Consider the following 23,111-nt stretch of genomic DNA (forward strand, 5'->3'; position numbering starts at 1 on the left):
ACTCAATGTTGACAGACGACAGGGCAAACGACGCACGCGCTCAACGTGAATATCGCGAGAGTTTGCACCGATGTAAACCCTCTACACAAAAATGTAGAGGGTTGTTTGAAAAAAATGCCGACCGTAAAGTTTTTTTTCGACGTAGAAATTCTCGGTCGGTCAGGTTACCGGAAACGCACTACTTTTTTTTTCTCCGTCTTAACTCGTACCTACGATGAAATTAGATCACCATTGTGCCAAAGGTAACATATAACCAGATAAATGCCTATAGCTAACGGTGGACAGCTTAAATCATGATACAGATGCTTTTGAGGTATTTAAAATGTTTTTTAGTTTTAAACGCCTATTTTAACTAAAAATAGACGTTCCGTTTTCAAGTCAGAATTCTGTGTCCCTCTTTTTAGTTAGGACCTAAATTTAATTGTTAATTGTAGTACAGTACTCAGTAAATAAAATATACATTTTAGATTTCACAACATAACATTTTAGATTTCACAGCAACCTTGCAAATATAGCTTTAACAAAAAAAATCAAAAACATGGTTCTGAAGAAAACGCACCAGGAGAACTCTGCGGAGATGTAGGAGCTTTTCTGCAGTAACTAGATAGAGCAGTAGGAGCCATTTTGGAACGTCGTGTTGACTACAATCGATTAAAGCGGAAGCAGGGAGTGGGGGAGGGGAAGTGTCATGTTGCGCGCATGAGTACCAGTGGTTGTCCTGTTCTAAGTCCTACCGATCATGTTTGTTGTGCTTCTTTTGTTTTGCAAAGACCATGCTCTCTACTCAGTGACCATATATAGAAGATAAAAAGGTTTTTAACACAGAATTGATAGATTGTACTCTACAAAATAATTATTTGCCTTTGATACAAACAAACATTACAAACACAAAAAAACTGAGCTGGGCCGCATTTATAGCTAAACAGACATGAGCGCTAACAGTTATATAAAGAATACGCGCTTCCACTCGTAGGTAAGCTAAGTGAAATGGAAACAACACTGTGAACGAAAATACGTGAGGCTGAAATGGCCTTGCCTAAGCTGAACGTGTCCTTGTTTTAGGGCTGTCTGTTGTAACCCTCTTCCTGCTGCAATGGTTTAGTCCGGGCTTGGCTGTAAAAAACTTCCAACTGGAGCAGGCAGTGTGCTGGTGTGGGGGAGGGGTGTTGCCGCTCTGTGTCTGCCTCTTGATTTCAGACCCGACTGTTTGGTGCTAGCTATAGTCCAACCGTAAAACTTTCAAAGATAGTCATTTTAAAGCTGCTCATTACATTATAAAACATTCATCAACAACACCGCAACAGGTATTAACTGGAACTTTAACTTTAAAATTGTTTTAACCTCATAGCTGCTTGGTGATACTAATTTAACACATTACTGGTCTTGTTTACTTGTTTATTTTCTTGCATTATGGACCAACCTGCATTTTTTTTTTGCACCCGGAAGAACTTACGTGATAGCATATCGCGAAAGAACACTGCGCTGAGTGAAAACTGGCGCTTCTACCCTCCCCCACCTTTTCTTCCCTTTTTTCCTTCTACTCAGCCTGTGTTAGCCTGTGAAAAAAAGAAGAGCAAATTATGCGTACTCCCGTTTGGGAGCCTAGGAGGCGGTGCTTTTGGATTGCAAGTTTTTAAGTTATTTGTGCGTATTTTTGGGCTGTGAATTGATAATTCAGTTTTATTGTCCACCTGAGCACACTTAACTGTGTCTTAAGCTTTGATTGTATGATTTAACGTTTGAATTCTGAATAAACATGAGAATTCATATTTATAGTTCTGTGCCGACAATTTTCATGTGATCAAGTGTGCGAAAGACACAAATCGACATACATGACATACATTGTTCTACGTATTAAGAATTTATCAGCCAGTGCTGGGTAGTCTATCCTCTTGTTTTATATTTATCGGATAACATTTAAAAACCATGCCGACCCAGTGGAGAAAGAGAATATAATTATCTAACGCTACTGTCAATGTTTGCAAAATTCACCTTTGAGTCATCATCACTCGACATCTAGTCTAGAGGAACTACGCAAAAAATGAATAAGAGCTGTAACACAAGACGTGCTCGAGGAAGCAGGATCAGCGCACCAGCAGACCTGGTGGCCATTTTGAGTTTCACTGAATCCAGATGAGCACAGTGAGGGTAGGGGGAGGGGAACCATATGCACCGTGCGCAGTATTATTGGAATGCAGACTCTGAGCTCTCACTGACTTGCCTTTGATTTTACTGGACGTATAAATATAGATAAGTCTTTAAAAAAAAAAAACATCAAAACTTGATGTTTTTCTCTCCGCTTCACTCATAGTTAAATAGTAAACAGTGATCACATAACATGGTCTCTGAGCAACTACATTAACAAGGGAAATACAATTTCACTTTATTTTTATGAGTTCTTTCTGTTTTTCCATGCAGTTCCATACATGAGAATGCAGTTTTCTGTTGCTAGATTTTCCTTGTTGTTGCTTCTTCCTGCGTGGTAGGCGGAGTCTGTTCATGGATCCACTCATGTCTCAGCAGAGCTTGCTGCTCGCAGGAGAACTGGTGGCCATTTTGTGTTTCTGCACTATCACAGGGTGGGGGATGGGCAAAGAACGGACTTGCAGCTTGTTTATTTCTTATAACAGGGCTTTTACAGAAGACTGTCTGGATTTGCAAATGAAAGTTTATTTGTATCACATTTCACACTTACTTCTTATGCTTCATATACCCCAAAATATGCCTCGTGTTTTTAGCTAAGAAAAGATCAAGCCACCTATTTTATCAACAACAAAGCAAAGTTAAAGGATAAGAAATTATTTAGTACGGTTCAAGTCCAATTAAAGTATTGGTTCTCTCTCTACCACCTTCTTGTTTTTAAGGCAGCACCCCTGTGTTTGTATGGTTCAGTCCATTGAACAATCGCTCTGTCTGCTCTGGTAGGGCAGATGGAGGCTTTGGAGTGGTTCTGACTGTGCTCTGCTTTCATGCGCTGCAAGGCTACCACTACCACGCTAACTACATTTTTCACGTTGTGATTTCTTGTTGTATGCCAACCTTCTGCGACAATTGTCTTCTTCTGTTTACCTTCTGAATTTATGTTTTCTCGGCTTCTTTTCAAACATTCTTTGAAAGAAAAACTGTCCAACCTATAAATTGGATAAAATTTACTATGATTTTTCTATTTTGGGTGCCTTTAACAGTACTAGGAGTGTTTAATTAATAGGGAAATATTTCGCTCTTTTGTCTTTTTGAACAAGCTACAATTTCACCACCACCATTTCAGTGGTTCAGTCCATATGAGAAAAGGAAGGGGGGGCTATTTTGTCTGGTGGGGGAGCATGCTGCTGCACATGGGTTGAGTGCGATTTGGAGCAGAATGTGCTGTGTCTCTGTGCGTATTTTTTGGGTTCATTGGTTTTTTTTTTTTTTTTGGTTTTTGTTAATAACTGTGTCAGTAATTTGTGAGTAGAGTATATTCAATGGATTTAAAATTACATTTTTTTTTAATTAATGGTATGGTCTGAAGTAGGCTCCTCCCCCTTTCTCTTGTCTTTTTTTGGTGGGTCTAACATGTACTTTGGGGAAAATATATGCGCGTGTGTGTGTGTGTGTGTGTGTGTGTGTGTGTGTGTGTGTGTGTGTCCCACATACATACATACATACATACACACATACATACACACACACACTACTGTAAACATCCGTGACTAGTTTTCTCTAGGACGAATAGAAACCAGTAATACACAGTCTCTGGAGTTATCGGTGAAAATGAGAGAACAACTTTTCAATTATTCAAATCTTTTTTGAGGGGAATATAGATAACTTAATCCACATACTGACCCGATGTATAATCTGGTATCGTCTTTGACATTGTTTATTTTTTTTTTCTCCCCGCAAAGTCATTTCTCTTTCTCCCCCTGCCCTCTTTCCAAATGGTTTCTTCCATACTGGCTGTAGTTTTCCATACGGTGTACTAGTCCGTGCTAGAGTTGGGGGAGGGGTGTTGCTTGGCAACTACTTGTGTCATTTACTCCCGTTCCGTCTGTCTGCGCTGCTAGCTACAGTAGATGTTGACAATCTATATGCTGTACCCTAGCATGCTGCATGCTACATCAGATTTATACAGAATTATATCCAAAGAGGATTGACTGTTTGTATAATCTGACTTTTTGTTGTATTTGTTTGATTCAGAAATCAAATATCTACATTTAGGATCATAAAGTTGACAGTTTCAGTTTTAGCACAAATTACAAGGTAATTGAGGACATGCTCTAATGCAGGATTCCCCCCCCCCCCCACCCTTTCAACAAAAATTTTTCACGTTGTGATTTCTTGTTGTATGCCAACCTTCTGCGACAATTGTCTTCTTCTGTTTACCTTCTGAATTTATGTTTTCTCGGCTTCTTTTCAAACATTCTTTGAAAGAAAAACTGTCCAACCTATAAATTGGATAAAATTTACTATGATTTTTCTATTTTGGGTGCCTTTAACAGTACTAGGAGTGTTTAATTAATAGGGAAATATTTCGCTCTTTTGTCTTTTTGAACAAGCTACAATTTCACCACCACCATTTCAGTGGTTCAGTCCATATGAGAAAAGGAAGGGGGGGCTATTTTGTCTGGTGGGGGAGCATGCTGCTGCACATGGGTTGAGTGCGATTTGGAGCAGAATGTGCTGTGTCTCTGTGCGTATTTTTTGGGTTCATTGGTTTTTTTTTTTTTTTTGGTTTTTGTTAATAACTGTGTCAGTAATTTGTGAGTAGAGTATATTCAATGGATTTAAAATTACATTTTTTTTTAATTAATGGTATGGTCTGAAGTAGGCTCCTCCCCCTTTCTCTTGTCTTTTTTTGGTGGGTCTAACATGTACTTTGGGGAAAATATATGCGCGTGTGTGTGTGTGTGTGTGTGTGTGTGTGTCCCACATACATACATACATACATACACACATACATACACACACACACTACTGTAAACATCCGTGACTAGTTTTCTCTAGGACGAATAGAAACCAGTAATACACAGTCTCTGGAGTTATCGGTGAAAATGAGAGAACAACTTTTCAATTATTCAAATCTTTTTTGAGGGGAATATAGATAACTTAATCCACATACTGACCCGATGTATAATCTGGTATCGTCTTTGACATTGTTTATTTTTTTTTTCTCCCCGCAAAGTCATTTCTCTTTCTCCCCCTGCCCTCTTTCCAAATGGTTTCTTCCATACTGGCTGTAGTTTTCCATACGGTGTACTAGTCCGTGCTAGAGTTGGGGGAGGGGTGTTGCTTGGCAACTACTTGTGTCATTTACTCCCGTTCCGTCTGTCTGCGCTGCTAGCTACAGTAGATGTTGACAATCTATATGCTGTACCCTAGCATGCTGCATGCTACATCAGATTTATACAGAATTATATCCAAAGAGGATTGACTGTTTGTATAATCTGACTTTTTGTTGTATTTGTTTGATTCAGAAATCAAATATCTACATTTAGGATCATAAAGTTGACAGTTTCAGTTTTAGCACAAATTACAAGGTAATTGAGGACATGCTCTAATGCAGGATTCCCCCCCCCCCCCAAATTTGTAACAAGATGGATTAGTCCTGAAGAGCTCCTCCTCCTTCCTCCTGTTTTCCTGCAGGTCTGCACAGGACAAAGCCTATCCCTTCCCCCACAGTCCTCAAAGGCCTAGTTCACATATCATGATGAAGACAGACCTTTTTTTATTTATTTTTAAAGCCTGCTTAACCCAAATTTTCAATTTTAAATATTTACATTTCTATCACTTTTGAGTTGTAGTCCATTGTTGTCTCTTTTATCTTTACTTCCTTTTATGTTATGTTCAAGGTCATTTCCTATGCTATTTCTTTTGCTATGCTATGCTAACTATCCTGAAACCATAATGGTATGGTTGTAGTATATTTGATTTTACTATAGTATTTTAAATACTTGCAGAAACATTACCAGTACCATGTGACCAACTGCACGACACATTCTTATGAGAGGTACCGTGTGTCTATATATGCAGTTGGCCCAAGTCATTTTTGAGAATCTCTGCAATGCACTGTAAAATAGACAACAGATTAGTGTGCAGTTCTGTCAGCTCTATAACATTCACTTTATATATGCAAGCAGGCTATTTGTCAGATGCCATGTCTTCTTTTACATTGTGGTAACTGGATTTCACTAGCTGAGTAATACAAGTGAATGTACCGGTGCACGAAACAACATGGCACACACCCACACCCTTTCACATAATTCACCCCTACCTGTAAGAAGAAAATGGACTAGTCTGAAAAGAGCTCCTCCTCCTCCTTCCTTTTATGTTCAGCTGCTGGCCTGCTTAGCCTTTCCCTTCCCCCCGCAACATAACCCTCAATGTGAAACATCCTGCAAAAGGTTGACAATTCTTTGACTTTTAAGCATGCAGATGACAATCATAGATAATTCTAGCCATATATGATAGTCTGTATACTGTTCTCAGTGTAGCTTCATATTTTGTCAAGCTCATTCCTTGATGCTAACATCGTCCAAGAATTACCATTGTAGCTTAATGGTATGGCTTTTGTGTTTTTTGCATTTGAGCAAAAAAAATCATTTTAGAACGGCCGCTACACACGCATATACTTTTCGTTACAAAAATGTTCTTATAAAAGGCTTTAACACTTGTGAGCAAACTTTTGTCTTATGTTAACTTTGATGTTTGTGTGGATGTTAGCAAGTTCTGCCATAGTACACAGGAAGTGATTCTGATTAATTCTTACATTCGAATGTTTGAGTCACTTGTCATATGGTAGTTAGTATGTGTGATACGATTTCAAATTTAGACTCAAGTGTGGATGGCTGCTAAAAACATTTTAGGGCAAATGTACTAGCTTTTCGCCAAAATGGCGGAACATTATGATCTTTGTCAGCAAAATTGAAAATTTGAAAAACAAAGTGGTGAAGGGATTTAGTTCTGTCATCGGTCAGTTAAAACCATGATTTCCTTTTGCAAAACAATGAGAAATGAAGCTAAATCCAAGTTTGGGAAATCCGACACAGCAAAATGGAAAGAAAATGGCCGGTGATATGGATTTTGTAACATACCTATAGTAGGTGCATATTTAGCTACTGTCAAACGATTAAGCCAGAACAGCACATCTGGCACTGTTACTCGGAAGAAGAGTCTCAATATTTGGTGAATGCCTACCTCTCTGTTGAAGTTTCCAGTATACTAGGAATAAAATATAATTGCAGTTTATGCTCAATTAATCTGAGCATGTTTGTTTAGTTAAGTGCCCTACATTTTGACTGAACATTGTTGCTGCAACCCGATGCCTTCGACAGGGAACCTCTTTCAGCTAGCTAGTGAGACTTGTGCCTGCCAGCAAACAGCAGAGCCAACGGCCATTTTGAGTTACTGCACTGAATCCTGGCGCAGATGAAGCCGCTGGGTGGGGGAGGGGCTCTGCGCAGTGTGCGCCGACGTTGGAATGTTGCGGTAATCATGTTTGTAGTTAACATCACTGCTGACTTGTTTATGCTATATTTCATACGTTGCTGGGCTTCACCTTGATCTTTTAGTTTTGAGCCACTGCAAGAATACTTTGTGTCCTGAATGAACATTGGTGTGCGTCTGCACCAGTATCTCATCTGACAATCAGTAATATTCAGTGAGAATTTGACATTTCTCACACCCAAATAGTAAGGCCCTTTCAGTTCGAGTCTTGTAGGTCAGCAATACAACAAGGCGAACCGACATAAGTAGAGTCACGTATATTATTATGTGGTTGGAAATCAGCTTTCCATCGGCTGTTTTACATGAAGCTCTGTTTTAATGGGTTTTGTTAGTATGTGGTTGGTATAGTGACCAAATATTTTGCTGTAGTTTTGCCAGCAACTTCTTGTGTTTTGTATTTATCTGGCCGAAGAATGTGTTTGTTTTTTTTTTAATCTATGAATTTCCAGTGTATGTAGTTCCTTTATAAACATATACATCACTTTAAAATCTCAGATGGATCCCTTGTATGCAAATTAAAGGCACATATATTGAATGCTGTTAAAGAATCAAAAGGTGCTCCAAAGATAAAATGCGCACAACACTTTATACTACGGAAAGTCTTCCATGTTTTGCATAACCTCTGTACCGCTGTGGGAGACCCGCCTGAATTCATCTGCTCTGATAGGCTGAGGATTGAACCAATAGAAAAGTGGGGGGATGGGAGGAAGGTTAGGTTGCTGCTGCTTGTTGTAAGCTTCAGTGTCATTTGTGTTCGTCAGATAATGGGTCAAAGGTAAACAGACTTCAAAAATTTTACCAAAATTTGTATTTTGAGTTGGAAGGATTTAATGAGAGAGGCTGTTCCTGGCTCACTGAGCGCCACCTTAACTGTGGCCTTGTTCCATCGAAAATACATAGCTGTGTATGTGTGATGATATTGTTCTTTATTTTAGAATCTTTGAGAGAATTGTTGGAGGCAATAAGAAAAGGAAAAAAAAAGCTATGGGGTGGCATGTAGATCCCTGAAAGAACTTTCTGGAAAAATACAACCGTGGCATTATTAGGGCTCTTGAGGGCCCTCTAGTGTTTCTTTTCAGAAGCTACAGCCAATATATTCCAATGCAGATAACCACAGACTATGAAGTCGGAAAGACCATGCAGTAACCTTCCGATTAACCACGTGGTCTTTCTAAACCCTGAAAGGCTCATCATGGCCTCTAATATCTCCTTGTCACTCCACAGGCAGCAATGGAAGTTGTTGTGACGGAGGAGAAGAAGAAGATATTCCGTGCTCGGAAAACCATGAAGATCAGTGATCGGCAGCAACTGGAAGCCCTTCACAGCACTCTGTTGACAGCAGCATCCGAACCGTCTCCGCCACCGCCTCTAATGAACGGTTCACACAGAGAGGATGGACAAAAGGACGCGGAGCAAAACAGCCACCAGGACTCAAACTCCCCCATCGCTACATCCCCTGCCTCTATGACCTCCCTGAGCTCTCCTGCACCATTCCTCTCACTCAATCTGTCCCCCTCGCCCGTACCCTCGCAAAGTCCAAAAGACAAGGACGAATCTCTTTCAGGACCTTCGTCACCATTCCATGCTATAAACTTTGAACAGAAAAAGGAGGAGGAGGAGGAAAAGACTAGCTTGCCGTCACCCTCATTGAAGGAGACCTCCGAACCAGCAGCACAGGAATCCAAAGAGCCTCAGGAGGGCGCTCAGGTGTTGGAAAAGCCCGAGGTAATTTCCTGGGTCAATGTTGAACTGCATCTCGTGATTGAAGTTTATCTATGAATAATTAATTAAATAATTTCTCTTCTTTTAGGAGGACCAAACTATAGTCGAAGACAATGCTAATGATGATAAGGACACCGCTAAGGAATCAGTTTCTTTGCCTCCAGAATCTGATGGCACAGTCCCAATGGAAACGGACGCCACCAAGGCCCAGGACACAGCCCAAATAAAGTCTCCTAGTTCCGATTCCTCCATTCCTTCACCCTCTTCCTCCGCGGATGTTAAACGGGAAAAGGATGTAGAGGAAGGGACGAGCAAAAATCAGTCGAAGAAAGGCTTGCTAAAACAAGACAAGATGGAGGTTACCATCGTTAAAGTGGAGGCCAAAAAAGAAAAAATGGACAGTGGGTCGACTTCGAAGCCATCTCGCCCATCTTCCACTCCACCGTGTAATGAAGGTAAGAGGCACTGGCAATCACTTCATATAGTTGAGAAGGTAGCTTCACTTTATTCGCATCAAGCTTAGCGCCACGTAGAGGTTGGTATGAGGCCGATGACAAGGAACTCTGCAAACAGGACTTAATTACTTTGAATGTTTGCATTTTGTCTGAAATGGAACGATGAGGTGGTGTTTGCTTTAGCCCATTATGAAGTACTTGTGGAAATCTACTTGGTTTCCTCTTGTAAAAGTTGATGTGCGAAAGTGGCTGAGGGTGATTTTGTAAAAGGTTTTAAACTCACATGTACAATGCAGCGGCAGTGTTCAGGGTACCGCAAGCTAATGCCAGACATTGACGATGCTATTTATTCAAAATTATGAAATATTATTACTTTAACACTGACCTCATTTAATGTGGATTGATTAGTAACCATTGCAGGGATTAGCTTGCCTCTTGCCTTAAGTCAGTTGGGAATAGGCTCCTGATTTCCTGCGAATCAGAATTTCAGACCTGCCAAGATGGATTGTTTTGCATTTCATATTACAAATAGGCATTATTTCCTCTCAAACTACTCAAGTATGATTTGTCATAAAAAAAACTGAGCACCAAAGCTCGCGAGGCCTGCGACCTAAATTGTGCATGTGCAGCATTCATGTCTGACCGCAAGTGGAAACGGTGACAAAAAAAAAAATTGATAAATCACTGATGTGGGATCATTACTGCCTATTTTGAACATGTCTGAATCACAGCAGCATGGATCGCCATGTTTGTTGAGCCTTCATTGGCCAAATCTTATTTCTTTATTTGCATCCCAGATCCTTGCGCCACTGTTGTCGTATTAGTTCCCCTGCCAGAGATCCCTTTAAGAATTCGAATGGAGAACAGAGCAGCAAGGAGAGACACATGCATGGAGAAGTGAAACGTTCACTCCTTGATGTCGTCATTTCATGGAGGCGTCAAGGAGTTTGGCATGTGCCACAAATCAGTGGTCTCCCTGGCTGAATCATTACTCTCATATCACATGTCTACTTGATGCTTTGTTCAAGGGGAATTCAATTCAATTATGATCAACACTGTTACTCTTCACACACTTGCATATTTAAAGTAATTTGTAAATTTCAGAATAAGAATAAGAAAACCTTTATTCGTCTCGCAATGGAGAAATTCGCAATTTACAGCAGCAAAGTTATGAAAGAAAGACAGTAGAAGAACAAAAAGTATAGGAGCTGCTGTAGGGGCAGCCACTCTCGCGGCGCCATCTTGTACTCATAATAACACAATAACAAAATAATACAACACAACACAACACATAAGACACAGACAGTCATTCAATCTTAACCACTCTTCTGCATACTCTTTGTTACTTGGCACAGTTACAGATGAAATTGGAGAGGATCAAAGTGTCCTTTCACCAGTGGATCAGGGAATGGATCTGTATACAGTGTTGATATGTTAGGGTGGCACGGTGGTCGACTGGTTCGCCTGTCAGCCTCACAGTGCAGAGGTACAGGATTGATGCTCTGGCCTTCCTGTGCGGAGTTTTCATGCTCTCCACGTGCCTGCGTGGGTTTTTTCCGGGTACACCGGTTTCCTCCCACATTTCGAAAACATGCATGGCAGGTTAATGGAACACACTATAAATTGTTCCGAGGTGTGAGTGTGAGCGCGGATGGTTGTTTGTCTGTGTGTGCCCTGCAATTGGCTGGCAACCATTTCAGGGTGTCCCCTGCCTATTGCCTGCTGGGATCGGCTCCAGCACACCCCGCAACCCTTGTGAGGATAAGCGGATTAGAAAATGGATCGATGGATGTTGATATTCTGCTTATGTATTATGTGGAATGCAAAAACAGTGACTGGCCTGCGTGGCAAAAAGTTTTCTTTATATGACCAATTGGATTTGACAAAATTACATCCTAATTGTGGTTAAGTGTAAAATAGTAATTTCAGTATTAAATACTGCCCAAACTAAAAGTTACTCTGCAAGGAATGACAAACCCAAATTATTTCATTTTACACCCTGCTCCATGAGGAGCTTAAAACCCTTCCACAAAGGAAACATCAATAGCTCCTCGATTATTGCTCCTCAAACATCCTCAATTTACATTTAATAAAATTGAGATATGCCTTAATATAGTGGCGTGAGAACAACTTATGGGTCATGGTCAAACCATTGAGTGTCTTCATTCGCTCACATTGCAGCTGTGACGAATGAGATCCAGAGATGTAGGTCTCAAATGTTCCTGCTGAATTCAGACTGCCTGGAAGTTAGAAAGGTGTCACTCCTTGTTTAGCATTAGAGATGTACTCCAGTAAACTGTGCTGAAAGCTAATAGATTCAATAACAAACCTAACAGCCTCACTGACTTCTTCTTTTTCCTCCACTATAGTATGACATCAAGATTTTTTGAAGAAGTCTTGCGATAGCAGGAGGACATCCAATGCAGCAAATGCTTTGATGCAAATTTTTTTTTCTGACTTCTGTCCAATTATTAAAGAAAATGTCAACCAGCTCACTTGAAAGCATTTTGATTGTAAAAAAAAAAAAAAAAATCTCTTCAACTGCCTAGTTGTTTGCTGTGTAACAAACACTTCATTACCAAAACCAAGGACACCCTTCAAATGCAACATGGGGAATGGACAAATACTTATTTCACATACAAATTACAGAAGACAAAATTATTTCATGAGATGCGAACAGCACAACTCTCATGAAAATGCTTTTGTAAATAATCGTTTACATTTGAATGATTTGTTTTTCTATGTAACTCATCAAATAGAAGTGGAATGTTAATGAGCAAAGTATGTTTTCTTTTGCAAGTATGTTTGTTTGTTTATAAAGATGTAGGAAAGTACTCCAGAGGACTGTGTAAATGGAATACCGATGCTGTCTTTGCTTTGACCCCAGTCCAGATCATCCTGTCATAGAAAATTAGGCAGTCACATAAAAATGGGTGTTGTTGTCTGTGTTGGTAAATTTCAACTGAGATTGTTTTGAGTGTGGTAGATCTTGTGTCGAAAACTCGACATGATTACGTAAACTCCATACTGTATCTTCATCATGTCTTTGTTTCTCAAACAGTGTCCGAGGAGAAGAATTGTACTTCTGGAATCAAGCGCACTTTATCAGAGGGCTGTGACAATGGCGAGCAGACTATAAAACGGGATGGGAAGAGACCGAAGATGGATCAAGGAGAATTGGAGGCGCAGCTGGAACTCAAAATCACTGCAAAGGCTGGCAGTCATCACAAGCTTGAGAAGGTAAGCGTACAATTCTATCGCTTTTCCAATTTGGTTGGGGGACACGAGGAATGCAATCACTTCTGTAAGTATTTGGAGCTGTTTGTGCCGAGCTTTCGAGAGCATCACAACGTATTATCTTTCAATGTAAGCTGCTTTTCTTAACTGATGTATCTGCTTTACACTTTCTTAGATTGTGCAGAAGTTAGTGTGTGAACGGTTGCGGGACCTTGAGATGACTATTCTTGAGAAAGGTTTCCAGGAGTTGAAGGGCAGAGTTGACAAGATCGACTGTACCACAAAGCACCAAGTGGTCATTAACACTCTCCAAGTAAGTTCAAGATAATGGATTGATATAAACCAGTGGCTCTCAATTGTTGTCACCCTGGAACCTACACCCCCCCCCCACCTCCCCTGTATCCCAAAAAAGAAAAAAAAGCATTGTTCTTTAAAAGGCTCTGAAAACATGTTACATTGTACATGTTCAAAGTACAATTATGAGCACATTAAGTAAAGGTGCATTTGTGTGTTAAAATGGACTAAGTAAAATTCCATTTCAACATTTGTCAGCTCTGCACTCTTTTTAGGAAAATACAATATGAATAGCTTCCCTTTGCTGTAGAAAATGAACAATGTAGGCAAGTGTAACAGTGACTGACCAGTCTAAACAATTATGCCAGGGTTTCCCAACATTTATTTAGCCACGGCACATATTTTGTATTAGAAGAAAAATCTCATGGCACACCGCGAATCAAAAATGTCACAAGAAGTGGTAGACATGTTAATTATGTACATTCTATCATCGAGTGGAAGCACACGTATTTGTTTTGCCTCTTAGGATATGTTGCTGGCATAGACAAAGAAATGGTATTTGCTGCAGATAAATAATTTTCTGACCAGTCAAATGAAATTGGATTCTGCACATATCCAGAAAATTTGTAATACGAACGCATGTAATGTTTGCAAATATTAAGCTTCTCTTCCTATTTCCCAGGCCAAGATAGCCCGACTGTCAAAGAAGTTTGGAGAAGCCAATCAGGCATCAGAGAACAAAAGGAAACAGGAGGTAAGCGATAGCTTTGATACTCTAACCTTTGCGTCTGTTCAGCGAGTGATGAGCTGTGGAAGTATTCACACTGTATGCTGTCTTAATTTCTGTAGTCACTTGCTGCTTCTACTGCTATTGCTGCTGCTGCCGCTGCTGTTACTACTGCCGCCAAGACAGCATCTGTTGCTAACACACCTCAAGTTCAACGGTAAAGTGTTTAGACAGCGAATACATGCTAATCCCTGACAGTTATTTCAATTTTTTTCTTCTAATCTAGGTCGTTGGTATAACAATTAAATTTTGAAATACCTTTTTTCCCCCATGAACTTTGCATCAAATGACAAACTAAATCATAGATTTAACTACTCAAATTTTAAATAGTGGAGCAAACAGTAGTGTTTGCTTATGTGGAAAAAAAAAAGACCCTTGTATGAACGTGACAATACCGGACTGAGCTGTTCACTGTGCGAATAGTTGACATTGTCCCGGGTTGCTATCTGTAAATTACTGAGCTGTACGCAAATGGGCAGTCCAAAGAATCCTTTCTTCCACCAAATCCATATCATTCCATGCCCCATGTCTTCAGTTTATCAGGATCAGCTTGAATGTAAACATTTCCTCAGACTTGTTTGGACACATATGTCCAGGTCTGTATTTGACACCTGCTGTCCTGGTCCTGAGTCTTGTGACGTTCTACAATATCACGCCTGAGCCTTTCTCCGGGCCGTGCAGAGTGTAGTTACAACTGCACCTCTCCTTCCAACAGCGTGCTCCGTCGGCAGGCAGTAGAGCCGCAGCCCGAGACGGCCAGACAGCAAGTGGCGCTCAATGACGGGAAGACTCCTGCACGCTATGGCAAGAAGGAGAAGGGAACAGAAGAAAAGGGGCAGAGAGAGGAAAAAGAAATGCCACACAACACTACCATGGCATATTATCTGGCCGAATGCAGTGAAGGGAGATGCAAAGCGGACATTAAACTCCGTCCACTGCCTGCCCACTTGGAGAAAGTTTTGTACCGCAACTCCCAAAGAAACACGGGCGCTCGCCGGCCTGACCGTTACGCCTCTTACCTATTTCGATACTTCGTCCCTTATGAAATTTACTTCAGATGGGTGAAAAAGGTCAACTATGTGGGCATATTTGGACAGCAGGCGCTGCCCAAGAACTTAAGGAGGACTATGAGGACATATATTGAGCGAAGATTCCCAGGCCTGCCCAATGGCTGCTGGGGAGAGATTCGTGACCTTATCAATGACATACTATTCGTGAAGAGGAGATGTGATTTCTTCCAAAAATTTGACCAAAGAAATGGCTTTGTATTTCAACAGCCCTGAGTTAAAGCAGCAGAAGCATACTGGGACAATTGTCAGTGTGGCAAATACGGTTGTGTCATCGGACTAGATGGTCAGCAAATGTTCGTAAAAACCATTTCATATTTAAAGGATTCGGAATTTTTGCTGATTCATATATAATGTTTGTGTAACTGTCAGCGCACTTGAAAAGATGAAACTGACATGCCGACTAAGAGTGACAACGATGGTGTTTGCTTTAGTTTTAAGAATGAAACTGCTGAATCAAGTTTTTCAAAGATGTCTGAATAAAGACCAATAAAATAAACCATAGCGTGGTCAGTTGTTCCTGATGTGGGCAGCTTGGCCTCCTTGAGGCCTATCAAGTCTCTAAGCCTAAAATCTTTCTAAACAGGCCAGTCCGGGCACCCATCGAGGTGAAGCAGATCCCAACTGCAGCTGTTACTTTACCTCACACTGCTGGTGAGTTGCACCGTTCCCCTTCTTTTCTCAATAATTACTCAAAGAACAAATATCCTTTGGAGAAATAATGTGTGTGTGTTTACACGTTCCACTCAATAAATTAGATGATTGTAGAATGAAATGGATTTGCTTCAGTTGTTAATTGAAAAGGTGAAAACTCATATTACACAGCTTTTAACAAACACTCGATTACTTTTCAGAAGACCAATTCTGATCTGATTTCTGGAGCAACCCACTTGACAAGCGAGCGAAAGTATCAGAACAGATATTGTTAAATTAAAATTTAAAGTAACATTTTCTATTTGGTGATATAAACCTTCCTTGCAATGACTGAATCAAGACTGTGACCCATTGACTTCACTAGAATGTTGCATTCTTCATTGGAAATGCTTTTCCAATGCTTTTGATCATGTAACAGCAGAATAAATTCTGAAGTCTACAGAACCATTTTTAGCGTGAAATGCATTCAAACTAATCGGGAGAAACGTCATCATGCAGCTCGATAGTGGCACTGCAAACACAACAAAGGACTTGATGCATGTCACCTCCTGAAGAGGGAGACTGAAATGGAGAAAGCCCCAGAAACAAACAAGAACCTGGAGGCCTGGAAAAACATTTCAAATGAGGAATGCAACAGTTTAGTGAAGTCAGTGGGTCACAGGCTTGATGAAGTTATTGCTAGTAAGGGTTACGGCACCAAATATTAAATGTCCATTCCAATACTTATGCTCACTTGTCAAGTCTTGAACAAAAGGTGGTGCATACTGAGGTTGGTGAAGGTCATCATGGGTTGCATCTGATCGAACAGATTTTACGAGCAGTTGTAACCGTTTGATGGTTGTCTTCTCTTCCTCAGCAAAATCCGGCCCACTCGTTCCAACCCCTGTCTCCACTACTGCAGCCATGGTTTCACAGGCCCCCATCATAAAACTGATCACCTCTTCCTCCAATGCCGTCTCCACCTTGGCTACTGGCATCACCACTCAGAGTCCGACAGGCACCTTGTTACTGAAGACGGCGCCTGCGGGTGGCGTGATGACTGGACAGCCACTCATCATACAGCTGCCTGTATCAATGACTAATGGCCAGGGGGGAACACTGGTCAACTTCCCCGTGTCCTCTCTGCCTACGGCGGGCGCGCTCACTAAGCCCAAAACCACTGCTTCCACTACTACTTTCATCATCAAGCCCGCTCCTGTCACTACCACAGCTGCAGGTTCTATTCCAACCCCTATCACTGTGCCAGCACTCCAGGCTCCCCCGAGCCAGATGTCTTCGGGCCAGCTCGCACTGAGCCGAGCCGTATACCAAGGCGGCGCCGGGGGGATAACTACACCCAATGCAGGAGTCTCTGTGACCCCAGCCAGGGCTCTACTTTCTCCTGTGTCTGTCGCCGGAGCCATGTCGACTGCCTCCACATCTACAACATCTGGTCCAGCAGCAACAGGTTCAGCAGCTCCAGGACCTCCACAAGGGACATCTTTGACATCTAAAACAGGTGCAGTACTCTTATTTATTCGTTCGGGTCTACTTTTTATTCATCTCTACGAGGAAAATTGATTTGCTAAGGAAGTAGATTGAGTTGTGTGCTTGGTCATGGAAAGAATTACTGTACCATAATGTCTATTTCTTGGCTGAGAAGGGAAAAAAAACATCTTTGATTCAGCTGTGCCAACTCATCATTATAACCCACAGGGCTACATGTTTTTTGTGTTTGTTTGTTTGTTTGTTTGTTTTTTAAACCACTGTTTGCCACTCCGAAAGATCTTGTGTGCAGATAACTTATTTACAAAGTGTGTTTTTAATAGTTTGTGCCAAAAAATGGGAGCTCTCTTATTATTTTTTTGTCTTCCATTTTTTAAGATTCAATTCAAGACATAATTTTCATTTTTTATAATGGCTGTGATTCATAGCCATTACACTCTGGCAATGGGGTGCACCAAATTACCAGGTCTGAAAATGATTTTTTACTCCCAAAACTTTTCAGAACAATTACCGTATTTTCCGCACTATAATGCACACCAAAATGTCTTCTATTTTCTTATATCAAATTTGATGCGTTTCGCAATATAGGGTTAACCCTTAATCTAATTAATAACTGAAATCCCACCTTCAAATATATTTTGAGTATTTGCACAATAACAATTCCTCTGAAATTATGTCTATGCCATATTGACCCATATGTCTATTTTTAGATGTCAAAAAGGCTCGAGGAAGAAGAGAGAAAGAGAAAGCACATTGAAAATGTCATCAGCATGATAATGGATGGCAATACAGGTGACATAGAGCAGTTGGCAGAAGATGATGAGGATGAGGATGAGGGACTACTCAGGACATGCATGAAAGTTCAGACAGCACTGATGAGGAAGACAATCAAGAGGAAAGTGTTTACCCGACAAGCACAGATGTTGAGGTTCCAACAACAACACAAGACACAATCAGAAAGGAGCCAGTGACGGGCAATGCAAAAAGGAGAGAATACAGATGGAAAAAAATCACAATATCAAGCTCCATCTGTCGATTTTGTTGCATGTGTTGATGAAGGGACAGAGGACAGGTGTGACTGGACACCATATTTGTATTTCAAACAGTTTGTAACTGATGAAATGTTACAGGAAACTGCAGAACAAACAAACATGTACAGTGTGCAAAAAAAGACGAAGTCAGTAAACACAAGTGCCAAAGAGATGGAGCAGGTTCGAGGCATGTACATGCATATGGGGTTAGTACAGATGTCCAGTGTGAGAGCCTACTGGGAGATGGAAACCAAGCTCCCTGCAGTTTGTGATGTGATGTCTCGAGATCGATTTCACGGGCAATCACTTTTCACATGTCTACTGTGGAAAGTGTAAGGTGCATCTTTGCCTGAACAAAGACAGAAGCTGTTTTTCCGCCGACCACAAAGTGAAATAAAAAGGCACTAAAAAGTGTCATGTGAAAAAGAAAGAGGAAAAACTTCAAAACATGTTCTATAATTTCAAAATGTTATGGACAGAACTCTGTTTTTTTGTTCTGAAATTAACAGTGTTGTGACCAAAAAGTTGCCAGAAGCGCCCACTGTATCAAATGTGATACAAAAAATATCTCATAAACAACAAGACATAGCAAAAAAATATTTGTGGATTTTGTTATAAGGGTTAATAAACATCTCAGTTCTCAAAAATCAGACATTTCTGTCTATTCTTTGATGGGTCAGGTCTTACAGGGTTTTAACAGGTCCACATTTCACACAGAGTTAAAAAAAAAAAAAAAGTAAAAGAGAAAATTTCAATGAGATCATCATTATTTCAGTATATACTTTTTTGTGACATTTTTATCGCTTGTACCATATTTCTGAAGGCTTTTTTTGTTCTCTCCTTGTAGACAACCAAGCCACGGGAACAACTCCATCCAAAGCAGCTACTCCTGTAACGCGTCCAAAAGGTGCTGTCATTGATCTTACTGAGGATGATGATGATGTGCAGGGTAAGAGTGATAGGGCACCTATCTTGTACCATTCATTAAGTAATTTTCTATCAAAGAACTTTGTTTCTCAAGATGTATTTTCTGCTTATCAGTGACAGGAGTGAAAGCAGCTACTGTTCCAAGTCCCTCGCTGACCCAGCGTCCACATCCAGTCAACGTTCTAAGCAGTAAGCCTTTTGCTTTACAGTGAACCCTCATTTATCGCGGAGGGGTTACGGTCCACAAAGAACCCACAATAGGTGAAATCCGTGAAATAGTGGAACCGCTCCTAAAGGTTTTCTACACCCTGTACTGGTTTCCAGCCAATCAAAACAAACAACCATTCACACCTATGGACAATTTAGCCTTCACTGAACCCAACATGAATCATTTTCAAATGCGGGAGGAAGCCAGAATACCCAGAGAAAACCCCAAAAGCACAGAGAGAACGTGCAAACTCCAAACAGGAAGCTGGGATTTGACCTCAGAACCATAGACCTGTGAGGCAGTCCTCCTACCCACCAGACATTGTTCCCTGTCACTTGCGCGATATGCGCGAAACGTTTTAGAGGGGTGTGATCAGCCAAGGAAGGAGAAAATACATTTTGTGTGTTGAACAACCCCGCAAATACTCAAATCACAAAAGACTACACAAAATGGCACCATCTAGAGGACACAATTATTCACTTTTGAGGACTACGTAATGCACACAAAAAGTCCATGTTAACGGGAATAAGGAATGACTTTTTGGAAAAGCGAAACGGTTTTCGGAAATTAATTATGTAGCACATGTGTGTGCATTTAAGAATAAGAAAACCTTTCTTTGTCTCACAGTGGAGAAATTCCCAATTTACAGCACAAAAGTTATGAAAGGAAGAAAGTAGAAGTACAAAAAGTATAGGAGCTGCTGTAAAGGCAGCCACTCTCGCAGCGCCATTTTGAAGTCATGATAACATCATAACAAAATAATACAACACAACACATAAGACACAGACAGTCATTCAGTCTTAACCACGTTTCTGCATACTCTTTGTTGTTTGAAGCAGTTCTAGATGAAAGATGAGAGGATCAAAGTGTCCTTTCACCAGTGGATCAAAGACATCATTTCTTGTCATATTTTCCTTTGTTTTATTTACTAAAGTCAGAGGTCTTTATTTTACAACAGAATCTCGTTCCTATGATAGCGATGTAACCGGTATGTGGTCGGAATGCTCTGCTAACACAGTACTGTAGTAACTTAAGCTCATCTTGGAAAGGGAAAAAAAACAAAACAAAAAAAAAAAAACGATAGCTGGAACAAAGTGCTGTCCAGAAGTCATAATTATAGTCAATATTTGGATGAAAAACACTTGCAAGCCCTCAGTACCAAATAAGAAAGTAGGGCAGTAACTCAGCTTGCCTTTGAGTGCCGCCTGACAACATACTGAAAAGAGTCTATTGCATTGGTAACATGGAAACGTGGCTTGTTTGTCATGCCATCGTAAACCTAGGACCGACTGTATGTGTTCAGCCATCTCGTCACCTCTGCGTCCCGCGTCCTAGACACACGGTTCCAAATAATGTGCGTTTTTGAAACGCAAGGAAATTTCTCAGTCAAAAAAAAACAAAAAAACTACGGTACATATTTTTTTCCAGCAACGATCGCAGTTTGACAATCACTGCCATTGTTGTTTTGATCTCGCGTGAAGTAATCTCGCATAATGAGATTTCCGTTCTCGCGAGACGAGATTGGTGAGATCGGCAGACGATTGCCAAGTTGTGCAACGTTAAAACAAGTGTTGCGAAAAAGTGTTGCGAAAGTTTATTGCGGAGATATCACAGAGGAAGCAGCTAAATTTGGATAGTTTTTTGCGTTAATAAGTTGACTTTGAGAAAGCCTTTCATCATTGGAAGCAGAGTAAAGAGAGGAGAATTTATTAACTCAAAGACTGAACCATGGGATGAAATAAGAACGTATTTCTCAGCAAATCTTGTACCGTATTTTCCGGACTATAAGTCGCTCCTGAGTATAAGTCGCACCAGCCATAAAATGCATAACAAAGAACAAAAAAGCATACATAAGTCGCACTGGAGTATATAAGTCGCATTTTGGGGGGAAATTTATGTGATAAAATCCAACCCCAAGAACAGACATGTCATCTTGAAAGGCAATTAAAAAATAAATAAAATAGAAAACAACATGCTGAATAAGTGTACAATATGCTAACGTTACATGACGCATAAACGACGACCTGAGAACGTGCCTGGTATGTTCAAGTAACATATTAAGAGTTATTCAGATAACTATAGCATAAAGAACATGCTAACAAGTTCACCAAACCATCAATGTCACTCCAAATCACTAAATCCAATGGAATCGTCATCCTCTGTGTCACTTTAAAGCCACTCCACCAACTCCGGAGGTAGAAGATGCAGCGCTTCCTCTTCTTCGTCGCTTACATCAGACTCATCGTGGTTTTATCAATACAGGTCTAGAGCGGCCTCTTGCGGTTTAATGTGAAAATAACATGTGAAATGATATAATAATGTGTTAATAATATAACCCATAAATCGCTCCAGAGTATAAGTCGCATCCCCAGCCAAACTACAAAACAACTGTGACTGATAGTCCAGAAAATACGGTATGCCTGAATTATTTAAATTTTTGCAGCATTTGCTTATAAGAAATAAACTTATTATCAATGTATATTGTTGTTGTTTGTGTTATTATCATATGCAATTGAATAAGTAGACCATTTCAAAATTCAAAATTTGGGACTCTCTAAATGCATAATGGTACTCATACTTTTCTGATCAGCGATTCCCTGGGACTCGCAGGGCTCAAACTGTAAAATTATCACTGTGTTTTTTTGTGACAGATTCTCCTTTTTCCTCAGTTTGACAATGTTATATCTCCTGAAATTGCTTCCTTCTCGACTTATTCAGCACTTTCCCAATGCAAAGGTTAATACAGCATAATTTGTTGCTTTGTCATGTGCCTGACAGCCGGTAGATCCATCGTCGTGGACAAGGATTTTTATTTCATTCATTTACAGTATTTTATTTTTTAAATGAAAATAACTATGTCTTATAGTGGCGTGTTCTCTCTCCTCAGGCCCAGGGGCTAGGTCTTCCCCACAAAGCAGCCAGAATACATCCAGCAGTAATACGCCAGTGCAAAACCGCCCCCCACTGGTGAGAATTCAGAACTGCATTATTTTTTCGTGTTAACGTTTTTCCGTAAAATTGTATGGATTGGTTTTGAAGTCCACTGACAAGCTTATACCTCCAAAGTTATGAAAGAAAAGTTGGATGTGGTGTACACACACAACCACTGTTTTTTTTTTTGTTTGTTTGTTTTTTTTTGTTTTTTGTTTTTTTTTTTACATAAACACTATTAACTAACATTAATAACACTTAAAATTTCAGAACAAGGCACTCTTTGTGAATTTCCAGAATGACAAAATGTTTTTGGTCAATTTTCTTGGAAGTTTGGAAAGATATTAGATTCAAGTGGGCTGTCACTATCGGATCTTCTTGAATCGATTGTCCTGTCAACCATCGCATTGAATACTTGAGGAATCTGATGGATTTATCCACAATCATCACGTTACTTACACTCACACTTAAGCACTGCTTTGTTATTCGCAGGTTGGCAGGTAACAAGCTTTGCTCAGCTTACTATCTTACATTTTGAAAACAAATTAGTTTCCATTTCAAACTTTTCTACAAGCACTTACAGTGCAGTCCAACTAGCAATTCTAGGTTACCAGTACACATCTCCCAAGGGATGGTAGGTTATAACTTGTTACATTATGACCAAGCCCCACTGCCTTTGGACACAGGACCCGTTGTTCAAATCCCGGTCACAAAAATTACGGGTGGGGCCATAGGCAAGACCCTTTGTGCTATATTTTGATTACCGTCCATTGTTGCTACCTAACACAGATAAAGATGGGTGGTTGCAAAGGGCATTTGGTATAAAAACTG

The 23,111-nt window shown here is 40.3% G+C and overlaps 1 protein-coding gene across 2 annotated transcripts in view; it reads left to right on the forward strand.

The window, feature by feature from the left end:
• Window positions 1-23,111, forward strand: part of atf7ip (activating transcription factor 7 interacting protein) — a 34,197-nt gene that overhangs the window by 9,508 nt on the left and 1,578 nt on the right. Inside the window, exons 1-12 of one of the 2 annotated variants that reach the window (XM_019862119.1) lie at window positions 6,323-6,380; window positions 8,707-9,207; window positions 9,293-9,659; window positions 12,721-12,899; window positions 13,072-13,209; window positions 13,873-13,944; window positions 14,040-14,134; window positions 15,631-15,698; window positions 16,555-17,196; window positions 19,062-19,163; window positions 19,256-19,330; window positions 22,237-22,316. In XM_019862119.1, the coding sequence (XP_019717678.1) occupies window positions 8,713-9,207; window positions 9,293-9,659; window positions 12,721-12,899; window positions 13,072-13,209; window positions 13,873-13,944; window positions 14,040-14,134; window positions 15,631-15,698; window positions 16,555-17,196; window positions 19,062-19,163; window positions 19,256-19,330; window positions 22,237-22,316 (2,313 nt within the window). In that variant the 5' untranslated portion in view covers window positions 6,323-6,380; window positions 8,707-8,712. Of the gene's footprint in view, window positions 1-6,322; window positions 6,381-8,706; window positions 9,208-9,292; window positions 9,660-12,720; window positions 12,900-13,071; window positions 13,210-13,872; window positions 13,945-14,039; window positions 14,135-15,630; window positions 15,699-16,554; window positions 17,197-19,061; window positions 19,164-19,255; window positions 19,331-22,236; window positions 22,317-23,111 lie in introns of those variants that run through there. The other variant, XM_019862118.1, reaches the window with a different exon arrangement.

Source organism: Hippocampus comes, unplaced genomic scaffold (genome assembly GCF_001891065.2).
Source record: "Hippocampus comes isolate QL1 unplaced genomic scaffold, H_comes_QL1_v1.1 scaffold7, whole genome shotgun sequence".
NCBI classification, from domain to species: Eukaryota; Metazoa; Chordata; class Actinopteri; order Syngnathiformes; family Syngnathidae; genus Hippocampus; species Hippocampus comes.